This window comes from Ursus americanus, chromosome 8 (assembly GCF_024610735.1).
Source record: "Ursus americanus isolate L20-20 chromosome 8, mUrsAme1.1.p, whole genome shotgun sequence".
Taxonomy (NCBI): domain Eukaryota; kingdom Metazoa; phylum Chordata; class Mammalia; order Carnivora; family Ursidae; genus Ursus; species Ursus americanus.
Genome location: NC_142134.1, coordinates 64,476,699 through 64,496,716, shown reverse-complemented (window position 1 = coordinate 64,496,716; position 20,018 = coordinate 64,476,699). Strand labels below are relative to the sequence as shown.

The 20,018-nt window shown below is 47.8% G+C and overlaps 1 protein-coding gene across 2 annotated transcripts in view; it reads right to left on the bottom strand.

Moving 5' to 3' along the window:
* Positions 1–20,018, bottom strand: part of CCDC149 (coiled-coil domain containing 149) — a 101,986-nt gene that overhangs the window by 23,247 nt on the left and 58,721 nt on the right. For both annotated transcript variants that reach the window (XM_045771338.2, XM_045771337.2), the window contains exons 5-9: positions 11,932–12,048; positions 10,970–11,142; positions 10,187–10,259; positions 8,651–8,735; positions 6,408–6,552 (exon numbers count right to left, since the gene is read on the bottom strand). In XM_045771338.2, coding sequence (XP_045627294.1) covers positions 6,408–6,552; positions 8,651–8,735; positions 10,187–10,259; positions 10,970–11,142; positions 11,932–12,048 — 593 coding nt within the window. The remainder of the gene's footprint in view (positions 1–6,407; positions 6,553–8,650; positions 8,736–10,186; positions 10,260–10,969; positions 11,143–11,931; positions 12,049–20,018) is intronic.

Below are 20,018 nucleotides of genomic sequence, written 5' to 3'. Positions count from 1 at the left end.
CCCGGATAACAGAGCCCTGTCTCCCAGAAATGGGAAACACCATTCACAGGAACAGCGAGAGCCCCTGCTCAACACCTACTGAGCTTACCTGATCTCATCTGACCTGACAAAAACCCTGCGGTGTACATTGTATTATTATCCTCCTTTTACAAATGTGGACCCCAAGGAAAGGAGGCATTAAGCAACCTGCCCAAGGGCACACAGTTTATCTCCAAGCTGTGTCTTTTGCCGCCCCCCGTGCTCTCATCCAGCCCGCTCTACTCCTCCCATTGGGAAACAGAGGCATAGAAATTAGTTAACTTGACCAGAACCACAAGCAGGACTCAGCTGGTGATGACTCTGGATTTGAGCCTACAGCTCCGCTGCTGTCAAAGTGCATGCTCTTAACCAACACCTCACAGTGGCGCTTTAAACCAAGCATTCTTGCGTCTGGAGCGAGACCTCTTTAAAAATTGTTCCTAATTGAAATGTGGCTGCAGCTGGGCTGACCTGTACGCTAGGACCCAAGATTCTTCAAATGACAAAAAGACACTTTCTGATGGGTTTCACGCTGAACAAATATGGCAGGTGGTCCACGGAAGGCGGGGTGGTGCAGCCCAGGGAGAGAGGGCAGTAGGCATTGAGGAAGGCAGGAAACAGAGGCACAGGGTCCGCTGAATTCAATTTGACCAATTCAACACACAATTATTGAAGCTGTAGGGGATACTGGAAGGTTTTAAGCAGAGAAGCAGCCTAACGCCATTTAGGAAAAGTATTCTTGATGCAGAGTGGAGAATGGACTGGAACGAGTATGAGTAGAAGCAGAAAGACCAGTCAGAAGGGTGATGTCCAAGTCAGTGATGGTGGTGGCCCCCAACAAGCTGGGGGGAAGGGGCGATGTGGGAAGTCAACCGAATGGAGTGATAATACGGAGGTAGGTGAGGAATTCGAGGTGCCTGTGGGATAACCATGGAGACAGCTGACCATGTGGGAGAAGGAATGTCTGGGAGTGCAGAGATGAGCCTGGAGGCTGGGGAGTAGGCCCGCTCACCAGCAGAGTATGAGAAGTCAGAAGAAGAGGAGCCTAGAGAACCCCCTTGCCCTAGAGGCAAAGCTGGACAGGGAAGAGGGGAGCCAGGCCACGTACGGCCAGGAAGCCAAGGGGAGAGAGAGACCCAGGTGGGACGGTGGGTCAATATTGTCTTACTCTGGAAGGTTGGTCACATTGGATGAAAAAGTCCACCTCGAAGACATGCCTGACCCTTGAGAGGGATGTTTCAGGACAGTGGAGGGGGTAAACACAGAATCCAAGCGACAGGGTTGGGAGAAGCAGACTCGGGGAAACCGTAAGAGGTGAATACAGATGACTCTTCAAGTAGTTCAGCAGGGAATCGAAGGAGACAGCGAGGGCAGTAGCTTGAGGCATAAACAGGTTTGAGAGGGTTTTGTTTTTTTTTTTTTTCGGTAGGAGGGGGGAGATTTTAAAATAAGGTTTTTATTTAGCTATAGGAGGGATTTCAGCATATGTCTACCTAGCAGTCTAGGAAAATCCTCAGCATGTCAGGCCTCCAGATAGATTTTCAGTAGTAGTTTCTGATAGTAAGAACGTCAGAGGGGACCTGCAACCACAGACCTGATTTGGGAGCTGGCCACCACTCTGTGTCCGCTCCCGTTCCCCAGACCACGCAGGAGCAGAAATCCCTAAGTGAGGGTTCTTGGGGAAAACCCGGTCATCAAGAAATCACTGTGGCTCTACCCTGCCCCCACTTCCACCCTCGGTGGCCTTGACTCTCTACTCTCATCCATGACAGCTCATGCTGTTCCCAGTATCTTGAACTTTCAAGTTATTTATCATTGGCCAGAGGTGGGGGAGAGCAGTAACAGAGTTAGCATGGCAGGAAGGGCAGTGAAAGGCCAGTATGTCTTCATGTATCCACCACCAGCACCAGCACCAGCACCAGCACCCTCCCACCGGCGAAGTGTTGACTGGAGAACTCAACAGGGCTGTCCAGTAAACGGGATTTCAACACCTGCTTCTTCCGTTACTGCTTTGCTTCCTGTTGATAAGTCACATGAAGCTCATCCCTTCTTTAGCAAGTCAGACAACTGCCAACTCTTTGGCATTGAGCACCTCAAGCAAAATGCCCATTGATTGAAAATCCTCTCAAAAAATAAAGTCCTAAGTGGATTCCTCAGTTCTTCAAGATGGCTCCCATTGGGTCTTCTCAAGGGGGGGGGGAGGTGTCAGGAGGTGGAAAGCCAGCAGGGGGAGCACAGGCTTACAGAACAGAACACCTTTGTTCTCGCTCATCATGCTCCACCAACACAAAACTATTGTGTTATTTTAGTTACAAAAGGTTAAGTCAAGGGGGAGGTGTCAGAGGAAGCAGACCGAATTCAGATTTTATTCCTAGCCCCACACCGTTTGTTGTATAATTAGTTTTTTTTACATGCCCCCAAATAAAACAGTTACTGAAAGTATGAAACCAAACACCTTCTAAGTTTTAAAAATGGCACATTAGGTACTTTATGTACTGATATGAAGCAATCTTTAAGATCTATTGTTATGGGGGAAGAAAGCAAGGTGCAGAACAGTGAAAAAGAACCCTTTTTTTTTTGGTGAATATGAGCTACCGTTTGTAAGAAGAAAGAAAGGAAGGAAGAGAGAAAAGACGATATTTATACAAGTATACACAAGCATATTTATGTGTCTGTGGAAATGTGTTATACATTTATTTACATATGCACCCTTGGAAAGGGATACGTAAGAAATAAGGAACAGTGGTTCCTTCCGGGAAGGAGAGATGTGGCTGAGAGGTGGTAGTAGTTGAGAGACACATTGCTGTTTAACCTTTAAAAATCTGAACCATGAGATGGTACAAAATTATTAAATAATAGTTACAAATGACAAGGTGCATTAAAATAAAATTAAACTTGAAAAAACAAAAACAAACAAAGAAAAAACCCAAAATTAAACCTGGCAAAACGGACATGTGTGTTTCTCAATGGAGGGTGAGAGCCCGTGGAGCCTGGGGCATGCTGGTCGCAGTAGGGTTACGGTAGGAACACGTTAAGAAATGAATCTGTCCTGAGAGGTGAGAGTGTCAGGCTGTTGGCCTGGGGTTACTGAGCTCTGTGGGCAGCACGTCTCTGCTTTAATGGTCCTGGTTTTTCCTGAAATCCATATTATACTATATGTTAGCTAACTAGAATTTAAATAAAAACTTGCAACAAACACAAAAAGAAAAGTCCAGCTGTTTAATGGAGGCTTGTGACGTGATCAGAACTGTAGCTGGTGGGCAGGTGTGAGAGTTCGGGGGTTGGGGGTGGTGGAGGGTCTGGGGTCTGTGGTTGGAGGATCTATGGGAGGGTCTTCCTAAGGAAGAGGTGATAGTCTGGTGGGAACAAAGCAGAGGGGGCAGCCAGGAAGAGTACATGGAAGGCCCACGACAAGGGCCTGACATATGTACTGAATCCATGAAAGCTGTAAAGAGTACTAGGGAACAAGAAAAAGGATCAGAAGATGATTCTATCATCCGTTCATTAAATAAGCATGAGCACTACTGTAGGCCCAGCACTGTCCTCTGTCCTGGGAGAGAACAGCGATTCTAATGGGACAGCTTCAACCCGCGTGACATGGAGCTTTGTTGAATCTGAGTATGAGGATGGTGGGCAGAGCCCATTAAATATTCTTCAAGTCATGCTTTAAATGGCTGCATAATATTCTATCTTATGGATTTACTATAATCCAACCAGCCTCCAACTTAAAAACATTTTGGAGGGGGCGCCTGGGTGGCTTAGTTGGTTAAGCGTCTGACTCTTGATTTCGGCTCGGGTCATGATCTCAGGTTGTGAGATCAAGGCCCGCGTCAGGCTCTATGCTCAGCACGGAGTCTGCTTGAGATTCTTTCCCTCTGCCCTTGTGCACTCTCTCCCTCTCAAAATACAACACAACACAACACAATACAATATAAATAAAAACATTTGGGTTGTTTCTGTTTTCTCCCCATTATAAATGAATCCGTTTATGTGAACCTGAGGGCATCATACTGATTTTTTTCTTTAGGATAAATTCCTAGATGCAGACCATGTGGGTCAAAGGGCACAAGCATTTTCAAGGGTTTTAAAACGTACTAAGGAGTGGGTAGCCCACAGTCTAGAGTCCTTAAATGTGAAGAGTTGAAGGGATATGAGGGAAACCGCCAACCTCGCAGCTGGAAACGTGGGTCCTGCTCTGGATGATGAGGCGGGGATAAGAGTTCTGAGAACCGCCTGCAGAGAGTGTGAGGCAGAGATCGGGGGGAGATGAAGTCCCCCAGGGGTGGGGAAGGAGAGCAGAAGGCCTGGCGGACACCTGGGCTGGAAGTGAGGGGCATGGAGGGAATTGGGGGGATGAGGAGAAAGTCAGAGGAACCCAAGGAGATGAGTGCAGGGTGGGAATTGGGATGCAGAGGAATGATAAAAGAAACGGACTCACAAAGTGGGGCTTGGGGGTCCTGGAGACCCTCAAAGGAAGACTGCTGTAGAAGATCGGGGAAGAGGTCTCAAGAGGTGTTGAAGCCGAGGTGGGCTTTCTTTCCTGTGCACGGTATCCCCTGGGGCTGGTTCAGATCCAGAACCCTCCAGAAAACCCCCGATTCTGCATTTCAAAACCAGTGCCTCCGAGTAGTTCTGACATGGGCGTCCCCAGAACACACTTTGAGGGGGTGGCTGCTGAAGAAGAAAAGGTGGTCTTCTTATTCACAAAGATGCTGGGTGAGTGGAATTCAGGGGCGCTGCAGAGCTGGGGAAAGGCTTTGGGGGTTCAAGGAGCTCCGTGTGGTTTCTGGGTGAAGAGGCTGCAGCTGGGGGTTGGGTGGGGCAGGACTGGAACAGGTGGGAAGCATTGCTCACAGGGGAGCCAGGGCCAGAGGAGGGGAGATGGTGTGGACCCACAGGATGGTGGGCGGGTGTGTTTCGCAGAGCCAGGAGGGAGAGGGTGGAAGGCACTGGCTTCAGGGGAGAGAAAGTCTTGGGGTTCCTGGTGAGGAACATCTATTTTCTCAGTGAAAGAGCAGCTGAGGTTACCTGCTGAGAACAGACTAGGGTTTAGAAGACCTGAGGAGGTTTGAAAGAGCCCCAGTGGGGTCTTTATAGGGAGTCAGTGAGGACAAAGGAGGCTCGTGCGGAACACTACCGGCTACAGGGGATTCTGCCTGGATAAAATAGACCTCGTACCTATTCTGGGGAGATTTCCATTTCTCCTCCCTCCCCTGAGAAGTATCTGCATTTTAGCACCTGACTGTTTCATTCCTTGGCTAAGATTTCTTTTAAAAGAATTTAAAAAACTTCTTCTGTCAATAAATTACCCTTGTCATCCCTCCGAGATTGCCCAGACTCCCTCCACTGCTCCCTGCCTTCTTTATATATATCTTAATCTCCTGCGCGATCTTCCCTTCACTCCCAGCTTCTCTTTTTTCTATTTTGTTTTTACAATACTCTCCATCATTTTCCAGTTGCCTCTCTCCCTGGGCCCCTCCCTCTCACCAGGACCCCGAGTCCGTCACCCCTCCCGTCCTTGCTGGAAGCCCAGCTTTTCGGAGCCTGCTCACTTCTATGCCTTCGTTTTGGTGCTACATGTAGGTTTATAAGCAGGACCAGCTCCATAATTTGGGGGCCCACCGCAAAATGCAGATGCAGGCCTCCTCATTCAAAAATGATTAAGAATCTCAAGAGGGCAACTGGGGAGTTCCAAACCTAGGGCAGGGCTCTTCCACGGTTGCTTGCCCTCAAAGCCAGCCCTGTTGGCCATGTCTGCTGCTTTAGCTTATAGTTTCTTCACCATTCTCTGAACACCTCCAATTTTGCATGTGTCCCTAATGGCCACTTTAACTTGATTTTGCCCCACCTAGTCAATACGTTTATAAAAGCCAAGGAAGACACCCTATTTTAATTGTTCCGTCCCGCCACCTTTTTTGCCTCTCTGGAAGAGTGGCATGGCACTCCCTTCCAGGCCCAGCTAGCTCCCTGTGGAAGCTCATGCTTGGCGTTCCTGCTGGTCAGAACCCCTCATTGCCATGCTGGAGGTTAAGATGGCACTGAGGAGGGGCCTTCCCTGAAGAAGACCCGCAGGAGAGGGAGGTTAAGTTACCCAGGCAATTGTACTGTCAACACTGCGCATGACGTCTGTCTTCCTCAGTGGGTGGATCAGGGTAGGCGTTCAATACGTCATGGCGGGTAGTATGCCCCCTCCCCCACTCTGGCCAACGGCTAAGATGCTGTCATAATGCACACACCCCATTCTAGTTTAGGAGGTGTCCTTCCAGACTTAAGGGCCCCCTTCCTGGCTCCCCAAAGGCCTGCTGTCCCTCCTGGTTGCCACCCACCACTGGTAGCCAGCATCCCATGTCTCTCCCATGCACCACCCACCCGAGGGTCCAGCCACCTACTTGTTGGTCTGTCTCTGGTGCTGGATGACCATGTTTTTCTCGTGGATTGTCTCCAGCAGGGCCGTTGCCAGAGATTTCAGATCAGAAATGGACTGTGGAGTAGCTGGGAGACTGCACCCGTGATCTTCAGATAACAGATCCTGAACTAGGTGGGATATAAAGTTTACAACTCAGTCTTTTTTTTTTTTTTTTTTATAATGATTTTTTATTATATTATGTTAGTCACCATACAGTACATCCCCGGTTTACAACTCAGTCTTAAGTCCTTCTAGAACCCTGGAATGCAAACCAATGTCCGTTCTTCCTGGAAAATGAAGCTGGGCTAGGTTCCCCGCTTCTAAATGCTACGAGGTTGTGTTGAAGAATCCACTCCAGGTGTCAAAAGTAAAACAAAATAAAATTCAGTGTGAGGGTTGAGCAGAAACAAGAAAGTCTCGTGGACTTTTACTGCTGATTTTTTAAAGGGTTAATAATCCTTTGCATCTGTCCAGTATTTTACCCTTTCGAAACACTTTTGTATTAACTCATTTGAGGCCCCAAATTAAAAAAACAACACCCCACCTGGGGAGTATTATTTATTCCCATTTCATGGACAGGAAAGCAAGGTGCTGATGAATGAGACACATCAGCTGAAGGTCACACAGTCGTGCAAATGGCAAGGACTCTGGTCCCGAGCTCCTCACTTTGTGGCAGAGTTTCCTACGGAGTGCTATGCTCGGTGGGTGGCAAGATCATACGGGACATCATTTAAAATACAAAATATATTTTGTGTCTGCATGTCTTTAGAAACCAAGAGTTACTACAAAAAAGACACCGTTTGTGCTCTTATCAGACAGAAAAAAAATAAACCTCTCACTAGATCTTTGGACATCATTTTCTATATGCCTATACACAGATATACAGATTCATACATTTTCCTTCTGAAATGAGAAAAAGCTCTTCTTTTTTCACTTAACCCCATTCCTCATCATCAATATCTCCTAAAACATAAAATGTAAAGGCAGCTTGGGAGCCCATAGAGAGATACGGAATAATTTCTTTAACTCCTGCTGGACGTTTAGGTTACTTCCTATGTTTTTTTTTCTTATAACTAATGTAGGAAACACTTTCCTCAAGCAATATGTTTTCGTACAACGGTAATTATTTCTTGCTGCTCAAAGGGGATGAGTTCAAAGTTTTACAAAATAAGTTGCCGCAGGGTTATCCAGAGAGGCCGTGCTGGGCTTACAGCTCTGCCGTGGCGTTTGAGTGTGGCTGGCACGCCCCACATCAGTGATAAGACTGGGTCTCGCCGTTCAAAGCGGTTTGGCCGTCAAGCGTACCCAGAGCTAAGCTTACATGGGCTACTCCACCTTTCTGTGGAGTAGTGTGGTTTTCTGTTTAAAAACAATTCTAGGGTATCCTTTTTTTAGTTGAGTGGAAAAACAGAAGTTGCTTGGGAAAGTGCCTTGGTTATGAGGCCAGTTGGAGATTCAGCACCACCCCCCCCAAGCCACTCCAGCTCTGATGACGGCTCCCGCGTGATGGCCGCTGGTCTACGCAGCCCACAACCCGAAAGCGGGCCAGGCAAGCATGTTCTACCCGCGGCTTACGCTGAGAACTGAATTCCCAAATATTAAGTGTCAGAAGCAAGCTCTCTGCTATTTATTCCCCTGGACTGTTCCTGGAAGATCATTATTTTTCATCAGAATCGACAAGGAGGAGGAACAGAATTGCAATCAATAAAAGCTTCTTTGAAAAAGGCACATGTTCCATGATAAAATGATTTTAGCAGCTGTGAGACTTTTCTATTCTGGTCACAGAGGCCAGAAAAAGGAGAAACTCAGCGAGGTTGGAACACAGACTCAGGGGGATGCTAAACGGGTGATCAGAGGAGGGAAAGCATTCTTGAAGGAAGAGCACAGGATAGGGGACCAGATGTGAAGGGGGTCCCGTTATTAGAAAGACGTCTAACGTGGCGGTTCCTGAAGCAGGATTCCAGAACCGGCATCAGCAACACTCAGGAACTTTTTAGAAATGCATATTCTCTGGGGCCCCACTGGACCTACTAAATAAAAAATTCTGTGTGTGGGGGGGAAGTAATCTGTTTTCAAATAAGCCCTCCAGCCAATGCTGATGCAGCTGGAGGTCTGGGAAGGGCTGTTCTATGAACCACCTTGGTTCCCCATCCACAAACGGAGATGCGGACCCCGAGCTCCAGCATTTTGTGGTCCTAAGAGGTCCCTCCAGAGAACAAATCCTACCTTGCTTTGCAGAGAGGACTCCAGTCAGCGCACTGCTGCTAGATTTACTCTGGCCTTTCGAGTTTTTCCGTCTCTCGAGAGCATTCTAAAGCAGCATTGGGAGAAAATACAAATCTCTATCAAAAAAGCCAAAAAAAAAAAAAGAAAGAAAGAAAGAAAGAAAGAAAAATACCTACTTAGAGTAGATGCATCTCCCTTCAGGCACACAAGAACCCTTGGCAAACCCCAAACGCTGACCCAACTTGTACGATTCTGAGTCCCCGCCAAAGAGTTATGAAATTTATGGACCTGGTCGAGAGTTGTTTTTTTGTTGTTGTTTTTTTTTAAAGTTAGTGCCCAGTAGAATGATAGCAATTACTTTCTCCTATATATAAAAGGCACTCAATGCGTATTCATTAAATTAAATCAAATCTGAAAGCAAGAACTCCGTCTAATGTGTGAAGTCACTGGTTATGGAAACCCCTTCTGAATAGACATGAGATGGAGAACAGGTTTACTTGCATTTGCTGATGCCAAAAGATCGTTATTGGTCTTTGGAAGGCTTCCGTGGCTGGACTGGAAAAAGCCACGACCAAAGAATGACGTGTGCCACGGACACAAGGTTAGGAGGTGCACGGGTGCCCCCCAAAGTGCCATTCCTATCTCAGACCCTTACATTACAACTGATATGCACTGTGTAGCCAGTGCTTGGCACATTGAAGAACCAAATAAAGGCTGTTAAGTGAATGCATACACACATTTTTTAAATGTATGTATTAATTATACAACTTTAAAAGCTGCATTCTTCTTTGGCTCCGTGTGCGTATATATAGACTGGCGTAAAGTGTGGCCCCCACAGCGTGGAAAAAGAAGAAGAGCATAGAGACTTCGGAGGAAAAAAGCTAACGTCAAAGCCAGGAAAACGAGAAAGTTCTCCCAAGCATCTAGACTGCTGTAAAACTTTACCCCTCAGGAAGAGAAATCAATCTATTTTCAAAGCAGAGAAACCCAGGAGATGTTTCTAATTATAACGCTTACAACGAACATCTGCAGAAATAGATATTATCAAACTAATGGGGCTGGAATGAGTCTAAACAACAGTGGGAGAATTTAAACATTCTGTCCTTTCAGTGTGACGTGAACATTCTCTCCTAGACTGTGATTTCCCCATCTTGGTTTCCTCCTGTCGCTCGGAAACCATTTTCTTATGGATGATTATGAGACAAATAGCGTCTGATGATGGAACATTTTTTCGAAAAGCTGATAAGAAACCTAATTGTATGTGGACCGAAGCTGTGAAGTGGCCACGTCCAGATCCGGGCGGGCTCCATGTGCCCTGTCCAGGTGACAGCAACGAAGATGCTCTCGCAAAAGCTATTTTTGTTGTGTTTGTCATTTTGGGCTTAATTCTTCCTGGTTACCTCAGTGAAAGCTCTTCGTCTATCTGGGAGGACAGGCGAGCACTCCAATGTCTTTGGCACATCAGAGGGAATTAACATAGGATGGCATTTAGATGTCTAATAGTGAACCATTACCGGCATCATCACGATTCTCTACCTTGTACTTGGCGATGTTTGATTTCAAGAGGTTGACCTCTTCATGGAGTTGCTTTAATCGCTCTTGAAGGTACCTAGGAAAGAAAACAGGCAACTAGGAAGTGTTGGAGGCAAAATAAAAAACACACACGCAAGTAGGAGAAGAAAAAAAGAAAACAACCCGCCCCCAGGGCCATCGTGTACATACAACGCCTTCTCACCACCAAAAGGAGGGGAAAAGTACATCGCGGTGACCTCTTCTTAAATGGATGCGATCAAGGGCAAATATGCCCAAATCACAGAAACCCCACTTTAGAACAGCCTTCTGCAGAGAGCCCTAAGGGATATCAACACAGTTTTCACATAATTCTCATTAAGATGATTCCACTGGGAAGGCAGGCAGGAAGAGGCGACACCAGACATAACATTAAATTAGACACACACTCACATGCACACACACACCCTGAAATTTGCCTCGGGGAAAAGAAACAGCTAAGGGAATTTCTCAATTTATTTTCTTATTCTTTTCCCTCTCCTTGATAGCAATACCGAGCAGCTTTCACTGGCTCCCTACCCTTCTTGCCCAGCTGGGGAGTGGGGAGGGTAGGGGGAGAGAGAAAGGGGTTGGGGATGCACGCACGTAGGGGTGTGCTGCTTCTTTTCTGACTTTCACAGCTAATGCGTGGCATTACTATCACCATTTCGGTGGTGGGACCATCCTTTCATTGCAAGGCAAACGTAGCTCGGGCTCCAGAGAACTCCCGGCCAACGTCCTGCTTGAGTGCGCCCGGGCCTGGCCACTTGCCTATTCTCCATACAGAGGGCGTCCACGTCAATGATGCGGTTCTCGTGCCCACCGAGGATGTGGTTCAGCTCCTGGTTGAGCCTCTCCACCTTGTCCTGGTAGGAAGACCGTTCTTCCTTAACGTCCTGAAGCTCATCCACGGAGGCCTGCAGGTCATGCTCCAGAGACTCAATCTGAAACCAAGGAAGTGTCCTTACTGAAGTTCTTCAGACGTCATCTTAGGGCCACAGATGGGGCCTTCCGCTTGGCTGACCGACCCCGACAGGGCATATTCATGCCCCCCGAGGACGCTATAAAACCACAAGCACCCCACGCTGGATAAAAGCTTAAGGGAAGGGAGCAACTCCCGGCCAGACACTCGTTATGTCTAAGATAGGGTGGGGGACAGCAGCTCGGGAGCAGACCCCAACCCTTCCCCACGGCCGCGTGCCCCAAGGCCAGAGGCTCGGGGACGGCAAATCCAGACTCTGGCTACAGCAACCGGGGTCTTGCACGTGCACATTTTCTCCAGCTACTCCAGACCCAGAAATCTTGTTCCGCTCTTCAAAACCAATTAGCGAGAGAAGGGAAATGAAGTCTAGGCTCTCCTCCCTGTTTCCTAACTAGGGCTCTGTACCCGTTGAGATTTTGCCTAAAAAGCATCACTCAGCACTTCAGGAAACTTGCAAATTAAGGCCAGTTTGTCACATCTTGTTCTTTCCCTGTCTATCCTGAGTAGGGGGAGGTTTCCTGCATTCAGAGCAGTGGTACCCCAAACTAGAACAGACCTGCTGGAAGCAAGAACCACAAGAGGCAGATGGGGAACTAGCAGAGTAAGGAGAAAAAGTAAAAGCATTCAACTCACACCCTCCTTCGGCCTCCAACTGGCATCCCAGGCACCTCGCCCCCCTCCCCTGAGAAACAGGGGGCCCAGTCCAATGGTACAAACCTATCCCCCACCCTTAACAGATGTTAGCAATAACCTGTTCCTTAGCTCTCTCCAGCTGCTGAACCAAGTCTTCACGCTCATGAGCTGCAAAGTGCCGCACGCCAATTTCTTCGTCTCCAAGCCTCTGCTTGGCAATTGTCATCCTCAGGAGCTGCATTTTCCATTAGTAGGAGAAGGAAGAGAGAGAACGTGTGTGTGTGTGTGTGTGTGTTAAAATGAATAGATCCAAACAAAAACCCAAGCATTTTAGGCAGAAATTTGTGGAAGGTAAGACTTTTCAAGTAATACTAAGGAAAGGCACAAGACAAAGAAATTCCTTGCCAATATCATGAATTAAAAAAAACAACACAATATATATTGTAGTTTGTACACACATGCATATATCCACATCTGCGTGCATACACAGTATAAGTCTAACAGGAACGTAGGCCTGGGCATTTGAAGGTGGAGGTCCTTTGCAGCATTGCCACAGTGAAGAAAAAACTCTGGGTCTCTTCTACACTTAGCAAAGATAGCAAAATGGTAACGCAATTTTTGGAAGCATCTAGTAAGATGGGTGTGTGCTCCCACATCATAACGATGAGACTACATCATCCAGGGCCTTAAAAATGTCCCCACCAATGATCCAGTAACCCTGCTTCTGACAACCTGGGCTAACAACAATCCCAGACATGCACTAGCTTTAGGAAAAAAGAAAAAGTGGATTGTACTCTCATTTCCAGAAAGAGCTAAAGAATGAGAAAGAACGTTTAATGAGAGCGAGATGGCTAGCAAAGTGTAGTGCAATCAATCAATGGGCTAGTTTGCAGCTGTTGGAAATAAGGGTGATGAACTGTGTAATAACACAGAACATGCTTATGATAGCATGCTAAGCGGGGAACAAAAAGCAGAAGACTAACTTTCATTTGCAGTAAAATTGAAATTATATAAAGAACCTGTGCACAAAAGAAAAAATGACCCAATATACCAAAATTTTTAAGTGTGTGTGTTTTGGTCATGGTGAGACCGTGTGTTCTCTATGCTCTATGTTTTAACTTTTCAAATAAGCACACACAATTTTCATAACAGACTTGTATTTATAGGTTTTTAAATGCCTATGGATAAAATTCCAGTCTTCAAAATGTAATTTTCCAAAGGATCTCTGCAGAACCCAGAGCTGCCCCAGACTCTGGCGCCTAGCCCCACACACAACTGCAAACCTTGCGGTAGGGTCATCATGGAAACTGTGATCTCCAGAAGATCTGATGGGGCCAGAAGAGCCCTTAAGTGCGCAGCTCAGCGCCAAACGGGTGGCCACGAGACCGACTTTTTCAAGTTATGGCCCTGCTTCCTGAGCTGCTTCTGAAAAGGTTGTAAGCCTGATTCCCCCACCTCCCCGTAGGGTGTGTGTGGATGGGCTTTGTAGATAGAGGACATCCTGGAGATAGATTTCTATGACCCAGCCAGCAACGCCTCCTTGGGGAAAGCTCTTCCTCATTCCAGCATGGGGTTCGTGGCTAGCCAAGAACATGGATTTTCGAGTCTCTGAAGTATTTAGGGGCAGGTGAGAGAAAGTTAAAAGCCAAGGTGGACTATTAACTAGATTGGGACAATAAATAGCAACGGATATGGAAACAATGGTGCCTAAAGAAAAGCAAAGAGCATTTTCAAACAACATCGATTTGGGGTCCTTATTTGAAAACCACCCAATTGAATGTGACCAATATTTACTGTGCACCGACTGTGCACTAAAGCATCGCTGATACTGAGCAGACAATGCTCTGGGCAGCTCGCACAAAGGGCTGGCAGAGGACGGAGGATACTGAGGTATACAGACGGCCGTGCTTCATGGAATCTGATTATAGCTGATTGCCATTACTCAAGGATCCCGTCTGTGTGACTTTACCTACCTGCACATTTATCTGTAATCTCAAAATCAACATTCGTGGCACTTTCGCATCACAGGCAGACATGTGTGGGTTAAGTACGGAGTTGCAAAAAATGTAACTCATCCGACAGGAGTGTTCCCAGCTGAGGTAGCACGAGGCGACGCTCTACCGTCTTGTTTCAGTTCTCATACTGCAAACAAGTGTCCCTTTCATGGTCTATTCACTGCCCTGTTTGTTCATGCTTTTGTGCTTTTTGTTTGGTGTTTTGCTGTTTAAAATGCACGCTGCTGAAGCGATGTCTCGTGTTCCCAGCACATGAAGGCTGTGAGGTGTCTGACAGAGAATACTCGTCAGGTGTGAGTTACGGTGCTATGCGCCCTGAGTTCAACGTGAAAGAATCAACCGTACAGGGTAAGTAAGATGGCCTTACACAGAAACACACATAAAACAAAGTTCTGTGTGAATTGATAAAGAAGATGTTGTGACCAGAGGCTCAGAGGAACCTAGTCTTGCATTTCCCCTAGGAGCAATGGTTCGGTGTTTGCTAATTCGCTGTTCGCACAGAATTCAGAGAGCAGAGCTATCGTGAATAATGTGAATCACCTGCATGGTGGGGGGGAGTGGAGTTTAGGGCAGAACTGGTTCATTCAACTGGAAGCTGATAAGTGAAAACATCTCCTACATCACACAATTTCTTGGCTCAGAACTTTCAGAACCCTAAGGGGATATGCAGAAAGACGAACAGCTAACCAAATGGGAAACGTTTCTCAGATCAAAGGGTCTAGGAACAAGAGGGCTTGGGCCTTTTTTGGCATGAGGCCACAGGAGGCCTTGGACACGGCGTGGAATGAGGGCCACTTCTCTCGATATGTGAAAAGCCAGACTGACAGCCTGAACTTGAAGTAATAAAACACTACTGCGGTTTTCCACGCACAGAACGCTTCACCGAACACCTAATTTAGAATCACACAATTATGTTTGCTTAACGCCAATTAATTATTAAACATGTTTATTGAGGTCTGACAGCCATATAAGAGAGTCATCTTTTATATGCCCCATGCCTGTTAAGCTTCAATAAATATGTTAACAATCATTTGGTGTTTAATATGCATACAATATTGCCTATTAAATTACAGGGCTGGACTGGTTGAAACATTTATTTTTAAAAGTGAGGCCCAAACTGGTAATAGCTGGATCGTTAGTTGGTCTGAAACTCAAGTGCAACCAGCTGAAGGGGCCCAAGGAGGGGGTTGCGGTAGAGATGCGGCAGGAAGAGTTCCCCTGCCTTCCAGGGCGACAGCCTCACAGGCTCTGGAGTCTGTCTTGGTTGGGGTCTGGGTCCTGGCTCCACGGTCTGCTGGCTGTGCAACTGTGCACCGGCCTGACCTTCCCTGAGCTGCAGTATCTTCCACTGAAGCAGGAGAGTATAGCTCCCGGGGGGTGGGGGTCGGGGGGCTGCTATAAGCATAAACTGAGACGGAGTGGAGTTGCTTTAAGTGAGCATTTAACTTGGGGTTCAAATTTCCATGCTTGGCAGAGAGGTGCAGGAAAGTAAAAAGTGGAGGAAGAGAGCGATGGAGAAGAGAGGATGAACAAGCAGAATGCTTTAAGTTGGGTGTCTACGCACCCCTGCTCTCAGGGTCCTGGACAGAGGGGCATAGGAGAACGACTGCTAATGCATTTAGACACACTCACATTGTTCATATTTGTCCATACTACCCGGTTCGGGAACCTAAATGCCACGTGCCCTGAACTTCACCGACAATTTAAGCGACCATCGGGAGAACGGTGGCTAGACGGAAGTGTTTGCCTCTCGTGCTGAGTTCAGGACCTAATCCTAAGAGAGGAAGGGATTTTTTTGCAATACTGAGCACAGCCCCTGAAACACAAGAAGCGTGCAGTGTAAGCTGCTGTCATGATTATTATGACTGTCATCACTGTCATCCTCCACGTGAGTGTCCCCATACATACGCCCACTGGGGCGGTCCAGTCCTCCAAGGGGCGGAAGCAGAGCTCGGGAGCCAACCTTATCTGTAGACCGCAGGCGATGATGTTGACTTCCCACCTTGGAAATGGCTATGAAGCGACTGCTCGGGGCACTTACTTCCCCCAAACGGGGCCATCAGAACTCCAGGGCCAGCCTCCCCGTGCCAGCCCGAGAAGCGGATCATTGCCCTGTGAGGCGCGTGCCTGCCTCCAATAGATGTATTCATTTGCTGATTTAGATGGAAATAAACGTTTATGAATGAATTATGGGTGTGAGTCGTCGGCTGATGGCTGCAGAGCAGCTGCAGCTGGGATGTGGCTGAGGGACACGGCCACAAAACCATGTGGCAAAACGGCTCTTGGGTGCCCTTCCCCCACCCCGCGGATGGAGTCCGACGGCTCCGCCGAGGCCCGGTTCAAACTCTGGTCCTCGTGGGGGGCCCCCGTTGGAACGACTCACTCCCTGCCACTATCTCATCGCAGGCTTTGCTCCTCGGCCCTCCACATCCTCTCCTCATCTGGTCTTCGCTTGCCTGGACCCGTCTTCCCCTGTCAATGGTGACAGGTAGCCAGGGGCAGGAGCGGCTGCTACCCGCAGGTGTTACCTGTGTTCGGATCCCGATGCTGCTCCTCCCCGTCGTGCCACCTTGGCACGTCACCTAACCTTGTTGGGCCCCAGGTGCCATCTGTTTTCCTGAAAATGGGGATTGTCTTCATCCATCCAGGCCGCTGAAACAGACCGTCACCGACCGAGTGGCTTAGAAGCAAGCAGCATTTATTTCTCGCAGTTCTGGGGGCTGCGAGCCCTAGATCGTGGTGCTGGCAGACGTGGTGTCGGCTTCCTGTTTCAGAGACGGCGGTCTTCTTGCTGGCTCAGGAGATGACAGAGATGGCGCGGCCTCTTTTATAAGGACCCCGATTCCATTCATCAGAGCGCCCCCTCTCCTGACCCAATCACTTCGCAAAAGCCCCACCTCCTGCTACCATCCCATTGCACGTTAGGATCTCAACATACAAATTTGTGGGGGGACCCAAATATTCAGTCTCCAACGGTTCACCCCCAGCCCCCTAAAATTCATGCTCTTCTCACATACATAGTATATCCATTCCATCTCGCCAGCCCCCAAAGCCTTCACTCAGGCCAGCATTGACTCCAAAGTCCAGCACCTCACTGAAATAGCATGGAGAGCAGATACGGGTGAGACTCCAGCTATGATTGTCCTGAGGGAAACCTCCCTAGGTGTGAGCCTGTGAAACCAGACGAGCCGTGCGCTTCCACAATACAAAGGCGGGACAGGCAGAGGATGGACACTTCCATTCCGAAAGGGGGAAACAGGGAAGAAGGAAGGGGTGATGGGTCCTAGGTTAGTTTAAAAACCAAACAGAACAACATTAAACCTTAAGGCTCAAAACTCATCCTCTCTGGCTCGATGTTCTGCCTTTGGACCCACTAGAGGTGGCAATCTCACTCCCGTGACTCGGCAGGACAAACCCATAGGGGCTCTCTGCTGGCCCTACGGGCCTGGGCAGCCCCATCCTTTGTAACCAGGCCACCGTGACCCCAGGCCCATACTCACCAGACTGGGTTATCTCAGATTTGCCTTCATATTCGTTCTTTCATTATCTGTAAGAACAACACCTGGCTTCTGTCTGAGCTGCCTGGTCAATACTTATCTCCTTATCAAATGGTCACCTCGGCCATACCCTTGGTGGTCTCATTTGTTCCACACTACAGATAGACTAAGGACTGTCCAAATCTTTATGTTCTGGGTCCTTTTTGCTTAACAATTCCATCTGCAAATCATTTTTCTTATATTTCATAAGCAATCAGGAGAAACCAAGTCATGTCTCCAACACTTTGCTTCAAGATCTCCTCAGCTAAATATCAATTTTCATTGGTCACAAGTTCTACCCTCCATAAAACAACGGACTCAAACACAATTCATCCAAGTTCTTGACCAGCGCATAACAAGGAAGGCCCTCCCTCTAGTTTCCAATACGTCCCCATTTCTCTCAGGGGCCTCCTCCATGGCTTTCACTGTCCATATTTCTATCAACATCCTCCTCAGGGTTACTTCGGTATTCTCCAAGAACATGTAGGCTTTCTTTGCAGCTCTCCTCTTTTCTTCCTAAGCCTCACCAAAATCGCCCTTGATGGTCCAATCACAGCAATGTAGGCTTTATCTGGTATGCACCTCCAAACTCTCCCAGCCCTACCCATTATCCAGGTCCAAATTCACTTCCACGTTTGTTATTTGTTCTAGCAATATCCCACTTCTCAGGACCAACCCCTGCCTTAGTCTGTTTTGGCTGCAATAACAGGACACTATAGCCTGGGGAGCTAATGATCAACAGAAATGCACTTCTCATAGTTGTGGGGGTGAGGAAATCCATGCTTAAGGCACTGGTGGATTTCATCTCTGATGAGTCCCTGGTTTGTCATTCATAGACAACCATCTTCTTGCTGTACCCACACTTGGCAGAAGAGGCAAAAGAGCTCTCTGGGGTCTCTTTTACGAGGGCACTAATCCCATTCATGAGGGCTGTGCTGTCATGACCTGACCACCTCCCAGAGGCCCCACCTCCGATACCATCCCTGGGGGTTAGGTTTCAACATATGAATCTGGGGGGGACACCTTCAGTTTATAAGAAGGATAAAAGCTATTTTGTAAACAGGACAGCCACATATAGCTGCCCAGCCTGTGCACTGCACAATGCCAGCTCTGGGGGGAGGGCTTTATCCTCATGAAGTGCAGCTACAATGCCATGATCACTATTGATGTAACTCTCCGAAGAGCTTTTAAAGTGCAGTCCCCAGGTACAGTTGGTATGGTTACCGTTCTTAGGCAGAGACTCTATTTGTCGGGGTTACTGGGAAGATCAGCTGAAAGAATTGCTAACAGGAAGTGGACGCTAGCCCTCCCTCACCCCCAGGTCTTGTGTACTGCTGCACACAGCTCACCTAGGGAGAGGTCAGCATCAGAAGGCATTTATTAGACATTCATCTGGCGTAGTGCCGTGCCTGCCAACTTAATAAACAAGGCCCTGCCTATCTTTACTTTTCCTGTTGGTTTTCTCCATATGCTCTCCAACTGCCCCCTGACCTTTTGAAATACCCTCGATAAAATAGGACATAATTGCTTAAAAAGGCTCCAGTGGGCAACTCTATTATGTATATCAGAGTCCAAATTCCTAGATCTATGGGACAATCCAGTTCTAGCTTTAAACAAAAGAATTTGTCACTAAAAAAAAAAAACCAAACCAAAAAAATATATATAGTTGTTTTCATTGTCTTCTTCCCAAGGCTCTGGAGATGATCACACACACTCATTAGTGTGTATATCAACGTCTCCCGGTTAACCAGCACACAGTTTGAGCCAAACAATGTGCTAGAAGCTTTTCTGACACATCATATCTTCAGTGGCTTTTCACTGCATTGGAACAAATGCCAAAGTTTTTAGTCAGGTTGACAAGGCACAGCATGAGGACGTGAGCTGCTCCCCACCTGCCTCCTGACTTTATCTTCAGCCACTTGCCTTTTCTCTGTTCTCTAGCGTGGCTGGCTCCCTTTCAATGCCTCAAACATAAATGCTTGTGCCTGCCCCCGGGCCTTTGCACATCCTCTTGGTCTATCCAGAACCCATTTCCTTCCTGTCTTCAGGTCTCAGATCCAATGTCACCTCCTCTGTGAAGTCTTCCCTGGATACCATCAAGAGACCCATTCACCCCAAAGTGGCTCTCCCTCATACCACCCGGCCCCACTGTCTTCATCTTACCAGAAATGATCTCAGCCATCTCTCGTGCCCTCCCTACCATCAGCTCCACCACAGCAGGAACCTCCCTTATCACGTGCCCTGGAATCCCCGGTACCCATAGCAGTGTCTGGCTAAAAGGTCCTTAAATGCTTCTTAAACATAGGAGGGCTCGCATTTGATGCTTGCCATGATTCCCAGAGGCAAACACTGTCACGTCCTCTACAGGAGAGACCCCCCCCACCCCACCCCACAGAGAGGCTGACACAGGCTCTGGAGCCAAGACTCTTGCCCTGAGTCCCTGCTGAGGTCAGTGAGCCACAGCGCCCCCTCTCCGAAGGTTGCAATCTCTTACCGCTTACAGCAAACCTGTATGTGGCTCTTCCCACACCCCACGCCCTGGCCTCAGTGCTTACACACCCGAACCCGGTGAAGTCCAAGGCATCCTGTGAGGTACTGTTGTAGCCCCGTTTTCCAATGAGCTAAAGTCACCTGCCCACGTTACAAACCTGGTA